General features: G+C 48.0%; 1 protein-coding gene across 1 annotated transcript in view; it reads right to left on the reverse strand.

The window, feature by feature from the left end:
* The window catches only part of LOC119100017 (uncharacterized), a 33,047-nt gene extending 16,244 nt beyond the window's left edge, over positions 1-16,803 (reverse strand). Inside the window, exons 1-6 of the mRNA XM_037223134.1 lie at positions 16,665-16,803; positions 14,426-14,637; positions 11,937-12,041; positions 10,542-10,712; positions 3,297-3,443; positions 4-46 (exon numbers count right to left, since the gene is read on the reverse strand). Coding sequence (XP_037079029.1) covers positions 4-46; positions 3,297-3,443; positions 10,542-10,712; positions 11,937-12,041; positions 14,426-14,637; positions 16,665-16,791 — 805 coding nt within the window. The 5' untranslated portion in view covers positions 16,792-16,803. The remainder of the gene's footprint in view (positions 1-3; positions 47-3,296; positions 3,444-10,541; positions 10,713-11,936; positions 12,042-14,425; positions 14,638-16,664) is intronic.
* Between the last annotated feature and the right edge of the window lie 7,495 nt (positions 16,804-24,298).

A 24,298-nucleotide genomic window follows, 5' to 3' on the forward strand; every position in this document is an offset into this window, starting at 1 on the left:
TGCTTTTGATGTCATTCTCGCGCTCCTTTTTCTCGGCAACATATGTCTGTGGAACAGGCATGATAAAAAGACTGGGCGGACGGTCTTGCCTTGTTTTGATGCCGAGTATTTTTACGATGACAGCATGAAAATGATTGGATAAGAAACTTGACCGGGACTAAATAACATTAAAGATGGCTAGTTCAGGGGACTTAAGCAAAGGCAGAGCCACATCATTACAGCAGTTAGTGCAAACAGTACTAAAGACTTGATATGCTAGCACTTTGTGCTTAATGCCATACAAGCCACGCCACCTACTTACCAGTACCAACATACTAGTAACGACCACGAACTCCACCAGTGCACGCTAGTAGGGTAGGCACCGCAGACAAGCTCCTGAAAGCCTCGCATATCCTTGCTGGTCGCTGCTTGTCACAAGTCTCGATGTGGCACGTGCGGGGTCATGACATATATAGTATTTAAGACTTGTGGTATGATTCCAGGGCAAAAAGTCAAAACATGAAAGTCATACAACCAAAAGGCAAATGGCAAGAGGTAAAATGGCAAGAACTCAAACGGCACGAGTTCAACCGGATACAATTCCATTGCAAGAAGTCAACAAACAAAAAATGCAAAGGACTAAAAGCCAGATGGCAAGATGGCAGGAAGTCAAATGACAAAAAGTTAAACGGGATAACAGTAAAACGCAAAAAGTCGAAAGAATAAAAGTCAAAGGCAAAAAGATAAATAGGCATCAAGTTGAAAGTGGTAAATATATGAATAAATGCCACAAAAGCAAGAAGTTCACTGAATAAAGATCAAAGGCAAAAATGTGAGGTGACAAAAGGTCAGAATAAATGGAAATCAAATGGAAACGAAACAGAACAGGCTATCACAATATACCTGCCCTGCCCAGAAGCCATGTATTTCATAGCGCTTACGAATGCCCTTAAGGGCCATTGATCAGTTGCTCGTCCAGAAGGGCACAGGCCGGGGGGGGGGGGAGGATTAAACCTTCGCTTGCCTTCACTAGTGGAGCGCAGCCAGTTAGCAGTCTCGCGACTGCGCGGAAGGCGCAGAGGTGCCCTGGATTTAAATCGGAAGGACATGACCTGCGTCCTCTCATGGTGAGTTCGATTTGAATCGAAACCGCCTGCGGTCTAGGAAATAGTCTCAGCCAAAATATAGCCAGAATCACGCAGCTGGGCACAGGTCAAACAGTGCAAAACCGTAAATAAGCATAGTAAAATCACGTTCAAGCAACCTTTAGAGAACTTCTGGGGCTTGAGTGACAGCGGCTATGACCAGCGAGGTGATTGATCTGCATACTGCTGACGCTCAGTGTCATGCCCCTCGTTACAATCGCTTCTGTAATGTTCCCGCGCACCACTCCTCCGCCAAGCCGCCTGCCCACATCCCCCCGATCGAATGCTTTCGGCCCGACTCCAGCTAGGCGCTCAGCTCGTGGTGTGACCTGTCGCCATTAAGCAGAATACATACAGCAGCACGGCGATAATGAGGCGCTATGCCCTTAGGGGGTTGTTCCAGGTCCTGCCATTTGTCCTGCTGGCAATGCCGCCACCAAGCGCTGAGCTCATGGTTACGCTCACGATAGATCCCCTCACCATTATCCCTACACAGTTCGGTACGCTCATTAAAGTGTGCATCATGTCCGTGTGAATATGCCCGTGCATCAGGAGCGTGCGCGCCAGGAGCTGAGGGGCTATCTGGAGACAGCCAAAGAGCATCTGACCAGAAGCATGTGAGTGGAATGCCTCTTCAAGTCTACACTGCTGATGCTCATGCTCCCGCGCGGAGAGCGAAACAAAGTCCTTCTTTAGGAGCACTGTCTCGAGGTAATGTTGCCGTACTTCTTTGTACCAGGTCACCACAATTATGCCCGCTAAACAAACTGACATGTGAGACAGATTAAACAACTTTTCCAGCGTGCCAGGGAGGAGCCACTGACGGGCACGCACGCCTGGTGACACTTGGACAGCAAGATCGCTGTGCCAGCAGGTCAGATGTTGGCTGACCTCGGTCAGCTACTGCACCACGACCTCGGTCAGCTACTGCACCACGACCTCGGTCAGCTACTGCACCACGTCGTCTGGGCGGCATCTGGAACCGCAGAAGGCCGTCCCAGATGCCGCCTGGAAACTCAACTGACTCGACTGGAGGAAGCTTGGAAACTCGACTGGCCCACTACACTCCTGGCCCCCGAAGAGGCTTCCCGTGAGCCCCCGCCCCCGGAGAAGAGAAGCTTGAGGTAGTGCCAACTTCGGTTGGAACATCGAAATCTCCACCATCATATTTGCTGTCTCAAAAGCAGCAGTTACTGCCGAAGCGCCCCTCAGTGTGGTGACCTGTAGCTGCATCAATGAACGCAAGACATGCTGCATTGCACGCTGCAGCTGCAACGGCCACAGTGCGGGGCTTTGGCGCACAAAATACTCCAAGTCTAAGGGAGAAATCGAGAAATCGCATGCTATAGACACTGCACCAGCATACAGGTGAACATCGCAGGAAACGAAGGGGGGGGGGGGCAAGATGTACATAGTCATGCTGACCACGAAAAGCATTTGAGGAATGAGATGGGTGCAGGCTGGAGGTGCTACAGTCAAGGGCACTTAAGACGTCGTGACACTGTACGTCAAAGGTCTTCAATTCCTCCGAAGGTCCTCGATTGACCTCTGAGTTTGATATTTGACCTTTGACTAACCGTTGAATCATACCTGATAGTCAAAAAAGAAGTCCAGAGATGGAGTCACCACCTATGATAACCCTCATAAGGGGATATCGCACCACCATCTATGTCATCCAGCTCAAAATAAGAAGATTGGTGACCATTTAAGATGGCGGCGGCCTCCATGTCGAATTCTAAGAAATGCTGAATGTCGTACAGATAGCAACCAAGCTAGTTTGACTTTCCTTACCATAAAGAACATACATCCGTGAAAAAGTTTGCGGTAGTCAGCACTGCAAGGCAAACATTTTGCACCTTGACTGAAGTGCCGCGCACTACGGACTCATAACTGCCCTCACAGACCCACCAAAACCAATTGATCTAGACCTGTCTCTGGCTGGTATGCTTACAGGGACCGACCAGAGATGCCGGGAGTTGTGGTTTTGTTTCATGAAACTCCCCACCAGATGCCTTCCAGATACTGCAGGTGCGATGCAAAGTACTCAGGCGGTAGGACCTGCTCGACAGAATTTCTGGGGCTCCGTTCCGAATTTCAAGGGACGAGGGACAATAAGGACAATAAGGGACAACGGTCAGAGGACGCTTTGCTGCGCGGCGATTGGCGCTTAACTGTTTCCCGGTCGTCAAGCTTGACAGCTGCGTCATGTCCCAGGATGTGGCCCTTCATCATGATGTCGTGACATGTTTCGAGGTCGCGCATATCTTGTTCGATGCATTTCTGAAGCTTGTTCAGCCTGGCTTCGTAAACCACCTTTTCCTGAAAAATAAAAAGTGGTTACTGAACTGTTTGGGCCGGGGGTGGGGGGTGGGAACGGCAGCTGTCCGCGGCCCCACCCCGAAGTGTAAAGCTGCTCATACGAATATATACAGGTCAAAAATTGCGGTTATTTCCGAAGTTTGGTCTCTTTGTTTTAGGTCCTGGTAATAGGACGATGCGAAGTGGCATGGAACCTTGCATGGGTACGGCTCAGCACCTGCGAATTCAGGCCAGCTACGAAAAATATATTTCAACATGTTTTATGGATAGGAGACTACAGCATGAAACTACGAAATGTTCCGGTAAGATTATAAGGTTTGAAATTAAGGCAATTAAAAACCAAGCTTTTCACTGGGAACAGTCAAAACTGAAAAAGAAAGACCCAGCCAAGAAAGACGTCCAACATGGATTACTTTATTGCCCTGCCGAGCAAAGCCAAGGCGCAATTGTGTTTCATGTGGCTCGCAACGCTCATTCCTGCCATGTCTAGAGCCAGAATGCAGTTAATTTTCCAGCACAACCTATTTTAAGACTAAATCGCCGCCAGGAATCGAGTACCTCGGTTTGGGATAAACTTAAATGATAACACGCTTAAGGGAAAATACTGAAATGCTAAAAAAGGTAATCTTTCCGTCGGCCAACAGCAAACAGTCGCAGGTGCATGGCATTTAATCTAAAAGTTATATTCCGTATAACCTGTTCGCTGGAGCTACGTTGTCTCTTAGAGTTGCTGATGTGCACGAATATGTTCCTCAAACATTGAATGCTGTAAATGGCTGATGGGCTGTTTAAGTCACCTGCTCATATTAGATGAGTAAAAGTGCGACAGCACCTGTGGCCTTAAAGTATTTTGTTTAAGATTTCTCGCCGCTAACAGACCACTGGAATGTGCTGCAATGTTAGTTTTCAGAGTTATGTACGCCGCTTTCAACGAAGTCCGGCGTACTCCTCGCACTATAGTAATAGGAAAACACTGCATGTGCAATATAAGGTAGAACTTCAGCTTAGACTAAACACTTGGCCCGTAACTGAAGGTAGTCTATCGCAGGTGCTGCCGCAGCGAATATTTTTTAGAGAGCCTTTTATATATATATATATATATATACTATTTATATTTTTATATTACTTATACTTATTTGTCTCTAGACTGTCATGCCTAGAATGTTTGCAAGCGACTATCAGCAAATTCTGCACGGTATTACTGATAGTATATATTACCTGCCAGCAAACAAACCAGCATCTTCTATAGTGAGCTTGTGGAAAAGCTCTGGAACGCCCCGGCCCCGAACGAAGAGCATTTCATGTATGGATCCAAAACTTCACCGATTGAGCTACCGAGACCAACTCCAAACTCTGAAAATTCACAGAGAACTGTACGTGCAAACTTTGACCCGGTACGCCTGGAGAGTCTGGCTTTTCTAATATAAAAACGGTCGATAGATTGGCGCAAGATAATGAAACATTCTTTCTCTTGGTGCCAGGTCCATCGAGCAGGCCTTTGACGCGTAAATCCTATGGACCAGTAGGCCAAGTGCGCCGATGAGCAGCTGTGCTGCAAACGTTCTTCGGTGTGAACTGGCGACCCGTTTAAAGGGAGTACTCCACATTTGCATGGGAATTTGAAATGAAATAGCCACCTTGAAGATCATTCCGCGCAGTTTAAAGCCATAACCTTCCTAAGACTTATACCTCTCTAATTTCTGAGCTACAAGCCTGCAAAAATGTGCAGACTATTTCATAGAGGCTATTGCTAGGTTATCCAACATCCATGATGCCATAATGCGTTATTCAAACCACGCTATTTCATTAGGCACGCGGTGATCAAAGCCAAGAAAAATGCAGTTTTCGAGCCGCTCATATCTGACGTTTGGGAACACGACTCCCAGGTAAAACGGCCGCAAATGAACTCAATAAATTTTGTGCAGATCACGATGACGCTAAGAAACCATGATGTCTTGAACAACATATTTACTAAACAGAGAAATTGTGTTGTTCGGAGCAGTTTTACACTTAAAATATACCTTTAGTTACAAGTGATCTTCTTTTATTATATTTCATGCTTGCTTCAAGATCTTCCCATGTGGAAATCTTTAGCACTGAAGGTTTGAAGGGTACGATTTTAACATAACAAGCTAGTGATCAAATTTCCATCACATGATTTAATGATGCACGTGACGTGTTGGATGGTGGTGTTGGGGGGAAAACTGTTGCATGGACATGAGGTGTTTTTGCGCCATAAGCATCCTGGGACCGCTAAATGGTTCTTGCCGTCGTGAACAAATATCCAGATCCTGTGACTTTTTGTCGTGTTTGGATTGGAGACCAAAATGGGCAGAAAGACAAGCTTGCGAGATATTTCTTAATCATCCGTGGATGTGGGATGTTGAGAATGGGGAGAGGGGTATGCAACATTTTAACTCGATAGACTATTTAGGATGCACAGAAATCTTTGACCATTTACCCCACGTGACAAATTTGCACCCACCCCGAGCAGTATCCCAGACCAATTCCGGGTGCAAGATGTTTAACTTTCTTGGAAAACACTTTCGGTACTGTGCTCGGCTACCTACAGCTCACAAATCCCACGGTTTCCCCATATTTCCTGACTCTGCTTTACCCTTGGGGAGAGCTGAGCTTTGCTTCAATAAGAACCACTGAAGTGTACACACTGCTTCTTAATACCATGGACAGCTAGCTATCAACAAGCAAGCTTTTCCAAATTGGTCAGGCTGAATTTCGAGTCATCTTCTTGAAATTTTCCTGTGGTCAACCTCTGCTACCTTCAGTATTTATCTCGTGTTTACATTCGCACATTTTGTGTCCATTGCTTGGGAGATCGGGAGCAGGCAGTCACGGTGTGCGCCGACATACGCCGATCCGAGCCGCGTTGTGAATCGGAGCATGCAAACAGTTATGATGTGGGCCAAAACACACCAATCTCAGCAGCGTAATAGATCGGAGCATGCAAACAGCTATGATGTGGGCCAAAACACACCAATCTCAGCAGCGTAATAGATCGGAGCATGCAAACACCTATGATATGGGCCAACATATACCGATCTGAGCAGCGTGACATGTCGGGGCAGGCAAAAAAGGTTATGATATGGGCAAACATACACTGATCTCAGCAGCACAGTAGATTGGAGCATGCACACAGTTACGATATGGGCTAACATACACCGAACTCAGCACCAAACATACCCTACTTCATCACTGAGTAACGTTCCTGGCCTGTCCCTATATCCGCCCCTGACGATTCGAAAATTTGTATTCAGATATGGGTAGATGGCTACGCGTGGTGTCAACCGCAGCATCAAGTTTTGATTTAATGAAATCTCATCATTCAGGAGCCACAGGGCATTTGACAATGCGTGTGCCTGAAAAGGCCGTCATTAGCTCCCACATGTCTTTAATAAAAGAGCCCTGGGGTCGCCTCCCAGTGATGTAGCGTGACCGAATTTTGACAAGATCTGTAAGCAAGAAAGCCTTCGCAACATTTCATCACTCCAATCTAAGTGGTTTTGCAGTGGCTTTACAATGCATCCGAGGGATCAGAAGCAGTGGGCGGAAGGGGGGGGGGGGGGGCAGTAGGGCAAGTCGACTTCCACGTGAAGTGTTGACACGGCTCCGCGAGTGGCGTTTACGAATGAAGGACATCCCACTTGCGCTGTTAATGACTATTCAAAATATTTGCCCCTGCACTAACTTCACTCCAAAACTATAATGTGTACACCGCCCTTTTGCGTGTTTATCGAAAGGGAAAAGGAAGCGCATTTTAAAACGCATGCATTTCAATAATTTAATGCCTATTTAACTACGTGTTTGCCAACATTACATGGAATGACGTAGATTGAGGCACATCATTTGCAATCGCAGAAATTGCCGCATGCCATTGTAGAGCGGAAAAAACACACTGCTTTCATACCGACTGTTGAAACAGTGGCGTGCTATGCGCCGGTCAACATGTCAGTGATAAAACAATTGTAGCCAGGCGATGAAGGACGCGATCAATAAACCACCTAAGACCTACTATGGCCCTCTAGCGCCGAAGGCCGCACTGGAGTCAATGGCGCAGGCAGGGGCACAGGGGACACGTGCCCCCCCCCCCCCCTTAGGTGCCGCTTTGAGGAGCCGAAGAGCCCGAACGGCTGGTTGGAGGTCGTATTAGGGCCCGGTCCGCAGAAAGACTATGCAGACAAATGCAGACAGAGGGCTCTTCACGACGATTGGCACCTTTGACTTGATGAGGGTTTCTATTTTAGTCAAGCAACACCAGTGCCAAACAGTCGGCTCTGTGTCTGTCTGGGCCTGAGGGTCCATTTCCCAAGCGGGGACAGGGCTGGGGCGCGCGATTTACATTAGCCGAGGCCCCTGAGTCAATAAGGGCCCTGTGTCGGCTAAGGGTCCACATAGTCTAACAAGGGTTGTCCTGTGTTGGCACGGGGCTCCAAGTCGGCTAGGGACAGCGTTTGAGAGCCCCGAGGCTCGAGACCGACAATAAAGGGCTCTATCGGAAGGCTAAAATACACTAAGGACGGGTTGTAGGTCACATTAAGACATGAAGGACACGGCCGCCCAGAGGGTCGTGATCTAAAAGTTCCGTCAGAGAGCTCCTTGTACCAACTGAGATCCTCTGGGACGATGAACGTCTCTATTTCGGCCATAGAACACCACCCTGCAACATTTGGATGTGTCGGCCTGGGCACTGGGGGCCCATTTCCCAAGCAGAGACGAGGCCGGGCCCGCTATTTGCATAGTTCAGAGCCCTGCAACAATGAGGCCTCTGTGTAGGCCAAGGCCCACAATGCCGAACAGTGGGCCATGCATCGGTAAGCGGCCGGAGTTGGCGAGGGGAAAATTTGCTGAATAGGGAGAAGAACGGGATCCAAAATGCCAGGGAGCCACTTGCGCTGGTCGGTGCCCTCTGACAATGAAAGTAGATATGAAAGTATTATGCCGCGATTCCACAACGAGACAGCGAAAGGGATCCGTATCAGGCAGGGTCCTGGCAGGGCCAACAGTGCTGAAGTGCCCGTTAAACCGAACAGCATTATCTGTGTCGATCATTGGATAACCTGCCGCGATGATGGATCTTGTAGCTTCAGTGTGGACCCCTGCGTCGAAACGGGGACAAAATCCGGATCAGAGGCCCCCCCCCCGCATCAGACAGGGGACCAATACATGCCTATGTGTCCGCCCCTGCCCCTGCGTCACGGGAACGGCAGCCGGTAGGCACCGCTCTCGGACGGAATGGCCGCTCAGCCCTTGGCCGGGGACGATAATATGCTCCTTAGTGTTCTATCCACGGGGTGCTTTCCTTGAAAAGGTAAGGGGTCTCATAAGTGCTCAGTAGAGTGGATTGAAATGCGCTAAAAAATGAAAAAACTTCAACCCATGTTTGCCTGAGAACGTTCATCCTTCTGGAGAAAAGACTAGTGAAACAAATTGCCTAAAAAGTTTCCGCCTGGCTCTCGCAATCTTGGAGAGCACCATGCCGGAGGTTACGGTTTCCATAAAATCGGAAGGCGTTGACCGCTGCAAATAACACCAGGCGACGGGTGGCGCGCGAGCGGAAGCAGCCGTATTTAAAGATTGCTTCCGAAAGGCGCTCAAAATCTAGTCGTACCATCCACAGATTAGCCAAGACGTGTATTTTACTTCATGATTTTGAGGCTGGCCGCTGAATACATGAACAATTAGGGGAACACGAAGAATGGCGAATCTATCTTAAATCTTCCAGTTTCCATCACCAGATGCCTGGTACCACACCGCGGTGCTGTAAAAGCTTATCTGTTCGTAATAGTAAAATTGTACAGGCAAAATATACGGCAGGCTCGCATCCTAAACGTGCGAATTGATACCGAAAACTTTCAAATGACTATCACTATTTTCGCCCGCCCGTTGACCAGCCAAGTATTAGCTGCGCGATTGACACCTCGCGGCTCAGGGAAACTCGACGCGGGATTTTGAGGTTCATAATTTTATTTCTAGGGTTTTGTGAGCGCGCATGATCAAAACTATCTCACATAATTTTCTGAGGAATTGAACCTGACTGGAGGTTGGTTATTCCCAGGGGAGCAGGGGTTCGCCCAGTTAATGCAAAGTTTTGACTCAACTTCGATCTACGACTCCGCGTTCACGTGGTCCTCAATATATCTGCAGACCCTAGAAAAAACATGGCAAAGCCTCTGAGCTCTAACTGTTGGGAAAGAACCACTGGACCGTCGTAAAATTATAACTCCGGTGGTTTGTTTCGTGCAGTCATTTAACGTCCCGCTTCCTTCAGTTTATTTATTGCAGAATGCGAACAGGATTGCATGTTCCGTAAGCTTCTGAGTTGTGTTCCAGTCAATAAGACAAATATTATGATGTATAAATAAGGTTTTAGATCGATCGGTAGCGCGTGACGCACGCCGTGTGCCGCCATTCGCACCCCTGCACAATTGACGTAATTAAGAGCACAGGTCACACGGAGGACGCCGCTGGTCCAATACCGGGTGGCAGCATGGCCCATTGTAGACTACGTGCTTCTGCGGCCGTAAATCGCGTGGGCCAAAGGCGCGGCCTTCAAGCGCGTGCAAATATTTGGGCTCGGGATCCTCCGATTGTGGAAAATCTGAGCTAGCCGACCAAATTTAGCTTGGTTGAGATACTGCAGCCAAGGCTATTGCAAGGTAATTCACATGTTGTTTGTGTCGAGCAATGTAGTTAGGGCTTTTCTCTGTTCCGACTACTGACAAAATTTGCATTACACCGATAATCCTTCAGAGACGCATATGGAGTTTGACGGGGCGTAATTAGGTAAAAAGACACAGGCAACAGTTTCAATGTCACATATTTGCATGCTTCTTCGTGGTTAATGCAATATTTGCTCTACTACTTAAAGCATTATCTTGCACACTGCACGATACAGTCTGGTAGGGGAGAAAAGAGAACACGTAAAATGAGGCATCGGACATTCTACTCTCGTGACTTATGTCGGTACAACAGTACGCATCGTGCTCACAGAATACGATGGTTGCAACAGGTCTGAGTCCTTGATATGACACTCGCAATCACTTATTGCAAAATAGCTTCCCCTATGTGGGTCATACGTACCCGATTGAGCTTGTCAACGAAATCGTGGTACTTGTCCGTGACGTTAGTCGTAACGGCCATCTTCTGGTTGATCTTTTCCAGTTGGCACTCCAGAGTACGACAGCGCTGCTCCTCATCGGGGAACTGGTCATCCCTCATCTCGTGGTTCACCTGCATGGACGCCAAAAAACGCTGGCGCCCGGCCGCCGGACCAGGTCAGCCAGGTCAGGACCAGGTCAGCCAGGTCAGCGGACCAGGACCAGGTCAGGCACTGCAGTGTTCGGTCGCCCGCAACTCGAGACCACGTGCGCGTCCTCCACCTTGGGCGACCTACTGGTGTAAACATTAGCCAACACTCCTTCTGTTTATATATTGGTACTGCTATTGTTGAAACACATCCGTGTATCTTGTACCGCCTCGGAACGCTCCAATGTCTGTAGGACATTACACACAAATGGCCTGTCGCTTGTTGAACCAGCTTGTTGGCAGACCTCAGTTACTAATCAGCTCTGTTTATGACCGTAGCATTCCCCACTACGAAAACTGATTAAACTAGAGAAATCACATTGATTAGAAATAAATGTGTAGAAAAGTAGATGTGTAGCTACAAAAACTACGAGAGAGATCTGGGGGTAATGAAGTGTCTCCTAATTTCTGGCAGAGGCGCAGGCGGGGGGCTTGGGGCACGCCCCCCCCCCCGCACACTCCCCCCACTACACTGTCGTCGCACGACAGGGCCGCACCATCGCGCCATCGCACCATCCCAGCCAGCCTCCCCCGCCCCCCGGTGTGGGGTTACAGCCGGGGGCGTCGCGTTGACTTCCGATCGGTCAGCCGCGCCGCTCGTCAAATATTGGCGCCGCTCGCCGACGGCCGGCCGACGCGCTCGACGGCGGCCGGCCGGGTCCGATGGCGTGCCGTCGCCGGCGACGCAGGTCGATGCTTCGCGATTGGCCAGGCGGTGGCGTGCGATTAGTCGGCCGATCGGGTCCGCGCGGGGGCGGCCGCCTCACGGCGTCGCGACACGCGGTCAAGGTCGGGCGCGGTCGGCCGGAGGCCAGATCTCGGGGTCAGGCGTGGTCGGCCGGGGTCAAAGCTCGGGTACGGGGGGGGGGGGGGGGCAGCCAAAGGACAGGCGCGCAGCCGGCAGGCGGTTCAGGGTAAGCAGGAAGGGCGGGGAGGATCAACGTAGGCTGCCGCTCAAGCCGGCAGGCGGTTCAGGGGAAGCGGGAGGGACGGGGAGGATCAACGTAGGCTGCCGCTCAAGCCGGCAGGCTGTTCAGGGGAAGCGGGAGGGGCGGGGAGGATCAACGTAGGGCTGCCGCCTAAGCCGGCAGGCGGTTCAGGGGAAGCGGGAAGGCGAGGAGGATCGACGTAGGCCGCCGCCCAATAGTACATTGGCGAGGGATCGATTACCTGTTGGTCCAGCAGTGTTTGCGTCCGCTGCTTGCGCTTGTTGGACAGCTCGTTCAGGACGTTCTTAAGGAACGCAATTTCTTCGTCGATGTTTTCAGAGATATCCTTAAACAGATAATAAAAACAACCGCGGTTAATGCTACAGCCCCTTCAGAGAACGTTGATAAAGCCATGGCGAAGCTGTTACAAGCAGCTGCACCGCGCGCAGCGCCACCGAAGGGGCCGGGTGAAGGTGACACAAAGAATTTTGTAATTTAACACGCGCCCGGGCGGCCGGCTAGATACCCTTCGCTCGGGTGGGGGTCAATTTGACCCACTGAGATCTCGGGAACTAAGAAAGCTAGAGACACCAAATTTATAAGGGTGTGTTAACCTGTACACGAACTCACTTAAGTCAAAGTTTGAGCTTCCTAGGTCATGATCTTCAGATCAAGCAAGGTCAAATAAGGTCAAATTCTAGGTTGGTCACCAAAGTGACCCCAGAACCTAGGAAACTGTTTCTAAGCAAAAGGTTAAAAGCCCATTTGAGGTCGGTGACGCTTTTGACCTTTTGAAGGCCATGGTGACCAAAATCATACAAGACCGCTCTGAGTTTTGAATTTGAATAAGCGCCAAAGATTACGCTAGACAGTATGTTCATAAAACAAAATGTCGACCCGGGTCATCTTAGGTCAATGACCATTTCTGACCTCTAAGAAGTCAGTGGAAGATTATAATGCGGTTCCTGCTGTCAATAAATTGGAAAGAGCATCAGAACTATCCCATGCAGCAAGCCCTAGAGTAATGAATCAGGTTGGTTGTGACCTTGTTCTGACCTTTATACTTCACCTAAGGTCAACGTCATTTGCTCATTCCGTACTTGTGTTGCCTAAGAAAGCATCTCAGAGATCTATGGCTTCGTCAAACACTCCGTTATTGTAGCAGATTGGGCAATTCCCTAGAAATTGCCTTCGGTGAAACCATGGCCTGACTTTGACCTGCCATAGGTCAGCGATCTTACAAGAAACATATAAATTTATTACGTCAAACGATCCACAATTCAATTTTCTACAGCTATGCAAAATTTGGCAGGGCTACGCCGCGCCGTTCGGAAACCATTCTGGAACAAGCTTCGGGGAGTGTCATTTGACCCCCACCCGGGCGCGTGTTAAAGTACGACTGGAATGTTGATGGATTACGCCCAAGACGTTCAAAGCATATGAATCGGAACAGTCGACCATCGGAGTGATCAACCGGCTCAAAATCCTCGAGTGGTTCCAGAAAGTGCAGCAGCTATCAGCTTGTGAAGTTATGCCATCAGAATGTCAGCATGGCCGCAGTACCTTGCCAGCGCTTCCAGGGCCCCTTGCAAAGCTTCGAGCTCCCCCCTCGGTGCTGCGGACGATTGAGTCGGCCTAGGGTCTCGGGACAGTCTCAAGGTGCAAGAAACACAGGGACACTCTTGGTGTCAAAGTTTCCGATGTTGTCAAACGACCCAATCGTGACCAAGGAGCCCAAAACGACACAGGAGGCACAAGGCTAAGGTACAAGGCAGAACACTAATGTGCAACACAAAGAAGCACGCAGGCTGCATCAGACCACCGAGAGGCCAGTACCCGTAAATCCGTTTAAGGTCCAGCACTTGAGTGTGTTAAAGGTAGTGCTCCACATAGCTATATGGGATATTGAACTGACATAGCCATCTTGAAGACCATTCGGTGCAGTGTACAGCCCTGCCTTCGTAAGACCTAAACTGCCCTAGTTTCTGAGCCATACGCCCGCGAAAATGGGGGGAGGAGCATTTCGGGGAGAGCATTCCAAAGTCACCTTCGCATCCATGACGCCATAATAAGGTCATTCAAACCCTGTCAGCTCATTGCCATGCGGTGATCAAGGCCGATGAAAACATAATGGTCGAGCCGTTCTTATTTGACGTTCGTGAGCACAATTTCCAGATTTAAAGGCCGTCAATTGACTGCCACTGAATGTTGTGTAAGGTGCGATGACGTAATAAAACAATGACGCAACAAGGGCATGTTTATTAACAGAGAAATGGTGCTGTCTAGAGCAGTATTTTTCACTCAAAAGTGTACCAATAGTTCAAAGTGAGCTTGTTTCAGCATAGCAAATGCATGCCTCACCATCTTCAAATATGGAACATTTCCTTTAAACGGTCAGTCTGCTGGAATGTACGACACCCAAGATAGTCTTGGGACCAGCATAGCCGGAGACCGGGGATATCTGATGTTTCTGGTGCATGGCAAACGCAGAAAATATTATGAAAATATATGTAGTATGCCAATCCGATTAGAAATATGGGGACAAGTCACCATATAGGATCTCAAGGCAAATGGACCGCATGGTCGCCGGGAATCTTGCAACAGAGCAAACACGAGAACAGCTGTTTGTTCATCATGTCAAGTGTCGTAATGGTAGAGGTGATCGCAGATCTGACCAGCGATTGTTCGCAAACATCCGCCTGCCCTTGTCCACAAACAGAGCGTGTCTACCTGGGCGTCCTTGCCGCGGTACTTGTGCACTTTGGCCGGGTCGTAGGTGCAGCGGCGGATGAGGATCTCTTCGGCCTCTTCTGATGATTTGGCGAGAAGCTGCACCAGTTGCTTTCTCTCCTCCATGTTGTTCTCTCCGAGGGACACGGTCTCTTTTCTGTACGTTGAGATGGCGTCCTTGATGGCACCTCGAATGGCTTTCTCCTCCTTGCCTTCGGACATAAAGAGCTCGCATCATTACATCCATCAGAAGAGCATCGCATCACTTAGCGTTGAACGGATGCTCGGCATTTTTGGGCGTCCTTGAACGCATTTGAGCGATTGAATTCTGCATTCCAGTGGCCTTACTAAATTGTACCACATGCAAGCACGGAGAAAACACTTGCATGGATAATGAAGAATAGAGGACAAATGCATGAGAGAACATTTGCTAGGTCCCATAGACGCGCCACACTGGAGGACAACAAGAACAAATATTAGGTTACAAACACGCCCATGTCGCCTCATAGTCCTTGTGTTACCCAATTGCGCACATTGACTGCGACAAAATATGGTGTAACCAACCTAAAACTGAGTTTGGTATACTTAAAGAAATATACCCGTGTCTTCCAAGCCAAGAACCCGAGACGAACTCAAAGCAAACACGGATCAACTGAGAATCAGGGGTCACCTTATCTTGCAGTGCTATTGGGTTATTTAATCCCTGTCATGAGCATTACCGGGGGCCACCCGGTCGTTTTGTCTCTTATTGTGCAGCAACATGCAAGTACTCCAATGAGCATCATTACCCACACTAAGTTGGATTACACGGTTCGTTAGCATGCTATGCGATGGAAATTAGTATGGCGCAGAAGGTAAATACACATGCCTTTGCTTGTTTCACAGAACCGTCCGCAAACTCATTCCTAGCGTTCAGTTTACATTGCAGGACAGCTTTGATGTGACCATTTGATGTGCATTCACGTTAGTTAGTATGGGTAGTTACAATTAGTGTTTCTTCAATTAGCGAATCGTACCACCGATGATGTTGAGCGTGCCTGTCTTCCACCTTCGCCATCCAATAATACTGCCGCAAATCACAGAAAATTTGCTCGCAAAGCAGGGTTTCAGATGCTTTTTGTACTCACAATGCATAGAGTACGGAGTATTTTGTCACATTGTATGCCTGCTATAATATTTCCGGACTGTATCTGAAAATCTGAACTGTGCGCTGACCTCACAACTTCCCCGCACGCTGCGAGCAAATGCTATCCCGGGTGTCAAATGCTGCTAGCATGAGCGCTATCTTGCGTATTAACACTGCCTGCTATTACAAACACAGTGATCCAGCCAGCTTCGAAGCTATCACGTTGGCTGATAACGACAGATCATGCACAGGTCGTCTCGCATTTCAGGTAGCTCTAAAGAGAGCTCATATCAAAGACGGGTGCCGCGACTTATGCCTTGGCTCGGCAGGCGCTAAGGCTAGCAGAAGGGCCGCAGACATTGGGAGATAGATCGTCTGGAAGAACCGTGGGTAGTTATCCCGCCTGGAGACCGGGTAGCTTGCGGTGCTCCTGCAAACCTTCGTTCAAATAGCTGGTGGGACTTTGAGATCTGAATGTGAGATCTAGCTGTGCTTTACGGTTCTGGAGCTAATGCGACTTTCGGGAGACGCTTCCGCCCTGCCCGATGCAGTTTCATTATCAATGCCAGCGTTCAGCTGAGCACCGACAGGTGGGCCGCCGCCTGCCATTGCTCGAGGTCGCGAGCGTCATCTCCTCGAAGAGTGTGATGACACACCGTCAGGAACATTATCAGGAACATTATTGGAGATGTCTGGCGAGGACAGGTATTAAGCCCATGTTTTCTGTCGGCCATTACAGCATACTTATGGGGCCACTGGGAGCAGTTAGCACTTATTAAGTAATGCAGAACATTTTTGAAGCATACGTATGCACGTTAATGTAAGATGCTTTTGGCGTTTGGATTAGCAGTCGTAAAACGGCAAAAACTTGTTTTCAAAATGCGACTCTTCGTTTATTGTGTGATGTGTGCCATCATGGTTGTGTGCTAATGGTGCTGTACACAGACTTTCCTGGTGTCAATTCATAAGCTCCTTTACAGTAAACAGCTATCGTTGCTCGATGTCCCGAATAGGCTGATCTTTATGAAGTCTTGTTGCGAGTCATTCCCAACATGTGAGAATAAACTTAATACTCAGTGCTGAAATAACTAGACTAAAACCATCCCAGCTCACCTTGGAGGTCGCATTTTCCTCTTGCCAGTAGTACTTCAGGCTTTAGAGTCCAAATTCGTTCATCGGCAGGAAGAACAAACTTGGGACGAGCTGTCTCCATCGTATTGCTTTTGTTGTTTCGAATCATGAATGCGCAAAGTAAGAGATTGGCTACGATCAAATTCAGCGGTGTTATTACCTACGTAGTTTCCGCATAACCAGATATTTTGAGCCGCGAATGAGAGGAAATTGTTCAATTTTTCTGCCTTAAGCCCCCCCACCCCCACTCCCCTTGCTATACAAAGGGAACTGCAATCCCAACTACATACCCTAACCCGTGCCCTAACCCTAACTGCCACTAGAAGAGACGCTGTTGGAATTTTTGCCCCATTGTAATATTCTTTTAACTTTTTTGGTCAAAACACGTGAATATCCCTTGTGCAATCTTCCCGATAAGCAGCTTTTGGTCGAAGTGTCACGTCACTGCGCTAATGATAAATCCGTTAATTGACTCACTCACTCACTCCATCAGCAAGGTGCTTCTTTTATACGAGTTTACTTACGACATCCCACCACTTCAAGTGCATTTCAGCATTCAACACCCGCACTTCTAACCGGCGTTATGTGCATATCTTCTGCAAACAACCCTTCGTGTCCAGTTTTTGAAGCCTAGAAAGATCAATCGCCAGAAAGCAGTTCCAGAACAAGTCTGCGAGAACAGTTCCAGAGCGTGCCGGAACGAGACGGCATAACCGTCTAACCAAACCCAACGTAAGCTAACGTTCTTATTCGACGAGTGGTTGAGCAATATGAAGACTCCCCGCAACTTCCGATATTTTTGCTGAAGCGTGAACCATCAGAACGGAGACCGTTTCGTACAAAACGCCGGAGGGATAATACTAACTTTTGTTTATCATTGTTGTTGATATGTTGATGTATGATATATGATGTATAATGATATAAAATGTTGATAACTATTTGAGATATGTTACTTCCAAATAAATATAATAAGAAACATTAACCTATAACAAAAACCTAGACCACGTAGACGAAAAACGTAGCTGCTGCTGCTGCGCTGGCTGCTGCTGCTGCTGCCCCCATTCTCACTCCGTCTTCATCACAATACGAAGACAGAATGGGAGTGGGGGCAGCAGCCCGGACGGGTGGCCAACCGCTCCCCATCGATTTCCCTGTAGCACTGGCGCGGCGCGCCCTTCGACAGGGACAGGTCACCACCAGGGCACATCTGGACGCCGGCCCGGTGTCGTCCGGGCCGGGTCGGCGTTAGAGAAGGAAACACAGCGGAGGGAGCAAGAGCGGCAAATATATCAGGGTTTCCGGCGGGCGAGACAGAAACAGACAGCGGAGGATGGCTTTGACGCTAGTTGGGCAGGCTCAGTATCGAAAGTAATAATGTAATGCGAATGATACTTTTGGAGGCACGGAATAAAGTGAAGGATCTATCCTAAACGACTGGCAAAACACTACAGACGTATGGTTGAATTGAGTTGTTGAAAACGTAAGCATGCACCATCGGGCTCTACTTCGTCCGTAACGAAAGGCCGACATTGGTATTGGCTTGCACCATTGATCGGCTCCATTTCCTTTCATCTTGTGTCTGGCATAACATCGCTGGGCTTTATACGCAGGTCGCAACAACTTTGATGAAAGAATAAAAAAACATACTCATTCAAGCGTCGAAATCATATTTGTGCCTTGCAATCAATGGATGCCATGACTTTGAAGAAAAATCAAGCGATTGGCTGAACTCGATTTCCTCTAGCTAGATCGGCAAGGTAATGCTTTGATGTGTCACTTAAAACAGACGGCTTGAAATGCTTAGCTCTGATTCGAACTTGCATTTCAACTCCCACGCCTCCACGTCCCAACCGCACAAGTACTGCGGTCCAGGTAAGCTATTTCGGAATTCAGCCTGTCATAACGCTGACTGAAACTTGGCTACGCACGGGTCCTCCCATAAAATGCCGAAATGGTCTAGACACGGCGTGCAAGCAAGAGCCCACAGCCCGTCCATTCAACCTTGGATCTGCGTCATGACGCTGGCGGCGCACTAGGCTGCCGCTGGCAGCCACCCGGGCAATGCCGGCACTCCACAGCCGGACGCATCTGCATGCATCTCATCTGCATCTCGGTGCACCTCTCGGCATCTGCACCTCGGGTGCGTCTCACAGCTGCAGCCACGGCCAGCCGCGCCTGACGTCTGGTACCAGCTCCGCTGCTGGCAGGACCGGCTGTCAGTGAGGGGTCGGAGGTCACGAATGGCGGTCACCGGCCGCGGCGAGCCCGGCGGCGGCTGCGGCCTGCCCATCCCGGCTGGAAGGTCACCCCAGTGAGAGGTCACGCCGCGCCGCCCAGAGGTCGTGGCCACCCGCGGATGACTGATGTTGTCTTCGGGTACAGTGGGACAGATCTGAACCGCTCAGCTTCACTCGAACGCCCGAGTCACTATTTTCTAATCAATGTCTGGGCTTACGTAAGTGTGCTCCAGAGTTCGCCACCGGAAGGCGAAAAGCAATCCCTCGGCGTGGCACGAAGCCTGACCTGTCACTCAGTGTAGCGGGGTATCCAGGGCCTCCCCGAGGTCTGGGGCCGTGCGGAGCCAGTGGACTGGACCCGTGTTGTGATGATCAGGTTTACGCTGGGTCCTCTTTCTGTTCGGCATGCGCCTGCAGCAGACCGCAAAAGCTTGACTGTTACTCCGGAAGGAATTTTTGCAGCTGTCCTCGTTACTTTATCCCGATCGATTTGCAAAAAATGGTGTTAGAAAGGGTTCAGTAAAATGTGATAAACATGATTGAGTAATGAGGTGTTGTAACACCCTCGTGCCACATGAACGTGAGACGTTAAGCACCTTATGAGAAGTGGCAGAACCAGCCGGCAGAAACAATGCTGACAATCAGGCAAACCGGGTTTTGAGTGGGCCACATTACGTCCAGAAAGCTTTACGCACCGTTTCCCTAGCAAAACAACAGGGTAACGAACTGGATAAAAAGGATACCCAACACGATAGTAGGTTCATATACGGTTCTTGCTTAACTAAAGCTAAATGCACATTCCCCAATTTGATTACAGGCTAGCACTTCTGCCGGAGCCCTGGAACCTGCTGGAAGGCCATAACCACGGTCACGATCAGAGACATGAGGTGATCTCGCATTCAATCATTGTGCCGCTTCTCGCATTCATTTAACTCTACTTTCATTTCGACTTGGACTCGTGGCTTCTAATGCACATGTTATTTGTTAGACGCCCCCACGTCGCATTTAACCACTCGGCCGCACTCTGTATTCCATCGCACTCTAGCTCCATTTCAAATTAAGCTCGCGGTTTTCCAGCGATCTTTATTCATCATCATGCATGAAGCAATCACAGTTTACACAAGTCGCTCACAACTGAGGAATGATTCACAACTGTTTCGAGCTCCATCACAAAAGGCTATCGTTATAAATTCAAGCTCTGTCGCATCGCAATGTTCGAATCAAACTATTTTAGTTGATGGAGTACACCTTTGTTTAAATGGCACTGTTTTCGATTGAACAGTGCTCACTAAGCACTAAAACGCACTCTTTCAACTATGCCTATTCAACGCACCATCACGATCACAAATAATTACGAAGCGGCAAAGGATATGAGCGTCGCGCCGCGCTTACCTGCAAGAAGCTCGTTGTCCCGCGTAACCGGGACCAGCAGAACAATTCTACAATCGACTACGGCGAAACGTTCCTCTATGGTGCTCGTAAGTAGCATACGTTTAGAGAGCGCATTTAAAAAAATTACATCGCAAGATGCTCACTTTAGCATGTACTTATTACTAATCAAGAAATCATCCATGCCCCCCACCTTATCAAATAAGAATACAAAGGGAAAGACCACCGCCCCCCGTCCGAGCCATTGAGATCAGACCTGCTGTATGCCCGACACCAAGAAAGATCATGACCTCATCATCTAGGTGAGGGGAACGACAGACAGCCAAACCAATCCTTTGAGAAATACATTTCTTTAGGCCCGCCGACACCATTATTACATTGTCAAGCCCAGGCGACTCGCCGTGAGACGCCAGCTCTGCGGCTTATGACGCACAGGTGAAGAGCAGCACAAAGAGATCAATACCGCCCACATCCAGTGTCAGGCAGTCTGCATGAGCTTGCCTTGTGTGCAACGAAGGGCCGCCCGCCACAGCTCACGTCGTGTTTCGTAGACGGCATGCCGTCCCCGCGGCTGCAGAGTGCGACCGCCCATAGCCGGTACCAAGGTACACGACCGTGTCGGGATCCTGCCGAATAACGGAACAGCCAAATCAGGCAAATCAAGCTAAACTCCATGTATCTCAGTGCTCGTCAGCAGAGTCATAAACTGCCATTGGTGCAATAACAATAACAACAGCACAAGTAGGCATCACGCGAGGGTCTATCAGATATACCGCAGCATGGTTTGTGTCCAGCCAATATATGGGCAGCCTCGCGCAGATAACGGATGGCTATTCTGCGGACAGCTATTGACGCCTGGCATTCACGGATGGCTTTACGGATGGCATGCATGCGCCATTAAAATTTGTGCATTCAGACATATAATAATAATATTACATATATATCTATATCTATATATATATATTATATATATATATCTATATATATAGATATATATATATGTATCTCTCTCTCTCTCTCTCTCTCTCTCTCTCTCTCTCTCTCTCTCTATTATATATATATATATATTATATATATATAAATATATGTATATGTAAATTTATTTATGCATATATAACACAATTGATAATCATTCAGCTATACTGATTTGATAATCCATAGACCAACAATAACATGTAATTCAAAACAGTTTCACATCCACCCTGGATGAAGTTACTCAGAATGCTCAGGGCAGCTCCTGAAATGCAACGTATCTCAGGAACAAACCTGGACGTTGTCGTGATTAGTCCGGAATGCTCTGGATCATGTTGTTAAATTTTTGCGAATTGTCCTATCTTTTTCACGCATTGTGTCGGCATTTTGATTCGTCGGCATGCGGGATGGTAGGGTCAGTTCCAGGGCCTGGCATTGAGAGTTGCCACTAATGAACTTTGTCGATTACGTTAAGATGGCGACCTCTACGGAATTATTCACGCTGCCTTGCGTTCGCAGGGGGAAACGGAACTCCCGGTGAAAAAGACAGGCAAGACATGGTTATGGTGATCACAATGTAGCAAGAGTAGCGTGGCACAGGCGATCCCAACGCTCGAAAATGGGAAAGCTTCCAAACAGCGTGAAATACATCGCATGTCTCCAACTTGCAGGTATGCACAGAAAACCCTTTAGTATCTAAATGCAAAGCTTTGCGCTTCAAGCAAGGCCTACATAAACATCGATGCAATTGTAGACAAATACGTGTTTAGGGTTTACAAAATTGGTGTCAGCGATTCATGGGGAGTGTTCCACATTTGACGCTGTCGAGGCAAGCATTATATATGATGAAATAACTCGCCTGCAGCCATTAGCTAGGTTTCAAGTGTAAAAGACTGGTCTGGACTACACAATCTAAGGAAATGTTCCACCTTTACACGGGCTTTTTAACAGAAATAGCCATCTTGAGGACCTTTTGATGCAGTTCACGGTGATGCCCTTTTTAAGACCCAAAGTCATCTGGCTCCTGAATAATACGCCCGCAAAAGCGCGAAAAGGTTTATTGGAAGTACGGTACGGGTACGCAAACGTAAGGGTGGGCACGTTCAGGTTGTGTATGGGGCATTTATTTATTTCTAGACCATGTGTTAACGTTATAGGAAGAGAACGCCACTGTCTGCAAACAGCACAGCACTGAAAAAGCGGCACTCTTCCGAATGTTGCAAAAAAGAAGACGCGACGACAAATCTGCCTTTTTCTCCTGCTGGCGTTCTTTTTCTTCTACTGACGTACTTCTCACAGACAGCTCGGTTGGCGCCTTGCGCACCGGAAGCAAACAACCATGCGCGGGTTGATGGGTTAGCAAGGCATTTTAAAATATGGGAAATATTACAGTACCTTCAGACATATGTTACTAAATACTTAACACGCCTTATAGGACAAATTAAAATCTTAAACAAAAAATTGTATCCTAAAAATGCAACCTCTTGAGTTCAATAACCATGAACCCCTGTCGGGAGTTTGTTTTGAATCGAGGTCACGGTGAAATGCGTTGTTAAAACCGAAAACCCGTGCGGAAATTGCGAGAAACCGCAATTTGATAGTCCCGTGGGTTGTGCAAGTGTGGGATCACACTTGTTTGACATTAGTGTGTGAATCAGGCGCTTGAAATGAGTATGATCATTGGTGGTACGTGCTAGTGACTTGTATTGATCTTGATGTGGTGGAGAGTGTGCGTGCGATATTTGTACTTCTGAGAGGAAACATTGTTTTGGTATTCCTTAAATCTAACGACATCCAGCAAAATATGATATATTGGTACCTGCCTCTATTTTTAGGTTTGTCCTTGAACACGACAAGGTAGTGATATCGGCAAACTGAAAGAAACACTGGCACCCATGCTGCAGGGGTGTTCGAAGGCGATTCGCTACTTTATTATGATCTTGCCAACATATCGAACCTATTGGAGTCTTAAGACATGCAATTACTACATTGCATACCATTATATTGGCAATTCATTTAGGCAGTAGGGACGGGTCAGCACAGCTCATTAATGCACATACGTGGTATCAGCTCACATGATGCAGCTTTGCAGAGTTGTCTTTCACTTAGAAATACAAAAACATAGTGCTGCATTATTGTAGATGCACATAAAACTGTCTTAGCAATTTTAAATGCAGGCGAGCATTGCTTGTGAGCCATCATTGTCATAGTCACCGCAACTTGTGTGAGATGTTGGGTGCTGAGAAAGGTGGAGAAGCATTGCTGTTAGTTTCTTGTATAGCACTTAATAATATTTTTATCATCAGCCTTGTTGTAATTTCTTGTGTAATTTTTTGTGTTTTTTAGTTGTTTTTTTGTGTTCTTTTTTCTGGTGTAAACAATATTTTTGAGTGAAGCAGCCTGATGGCCGAAGCATGTTGCATGGTTGCGGAAGCAGAAGACGTGTTTGCATTTTTGTCACCCATGTTTTGTGGATTCCAAACAGGCTAAGCAAGTGACGTCACGGATTGGTTGTGTGCTTTGCCGAAGTGATTTGTACATTGCATCATGTGTTTTCTGGTCAGTCGTATGTCGGATGCGGAGCTAATACAAGAATGCACGCTTGACCAATATTTTCATGATTAAATTTGTCATGAAAGCAGCGGGGATTGTGGTAAAAAAACCATAACATTGTTCATTATGCCATGACATAATACAGCACTGAGGTAGTGTTACGATGACACTGTTGACCCGTACCATTACACGATGTATCACATCGGTTGACTATTCCATGTCAAGCCTACTAGATAACAGCTTTTGATTCATGAATGACATACAGCTGATTTAACAACGCCAAAGGACTATCACCAGCGAGAATGCTGTTCCACCAAAATGGTTACACCATGTTTAACCAGGAATTGCATAAATAATTCGAAGCAAGAAAAGCATTCTTGGTAGCTCAACCTCACCATCTTTACCATAGAAATAGCAATCCCGTGGCTATCAGTTCATAGCAATGCTACAGATTTAGTTTTTGCA

Source organism: Pollicipes pollicipes, unplaced genomic scaffold, assembly GCF_011947565.3.
Source record: "Pollicipes pollicipes isolate AB1234 unplaced genomic scaffold, Ppol_2.1 Scaffold_4881;HRSCAF=5763_pilon_pilon_pilon, whole genome shotgun sequence".
NCBI lineage: Eukaryota > Metazoa > Arthropoda > Thecostraca > Pollicipedomorpha > Pollicipedidae > Pollicipes > Pollicipes pollicipes.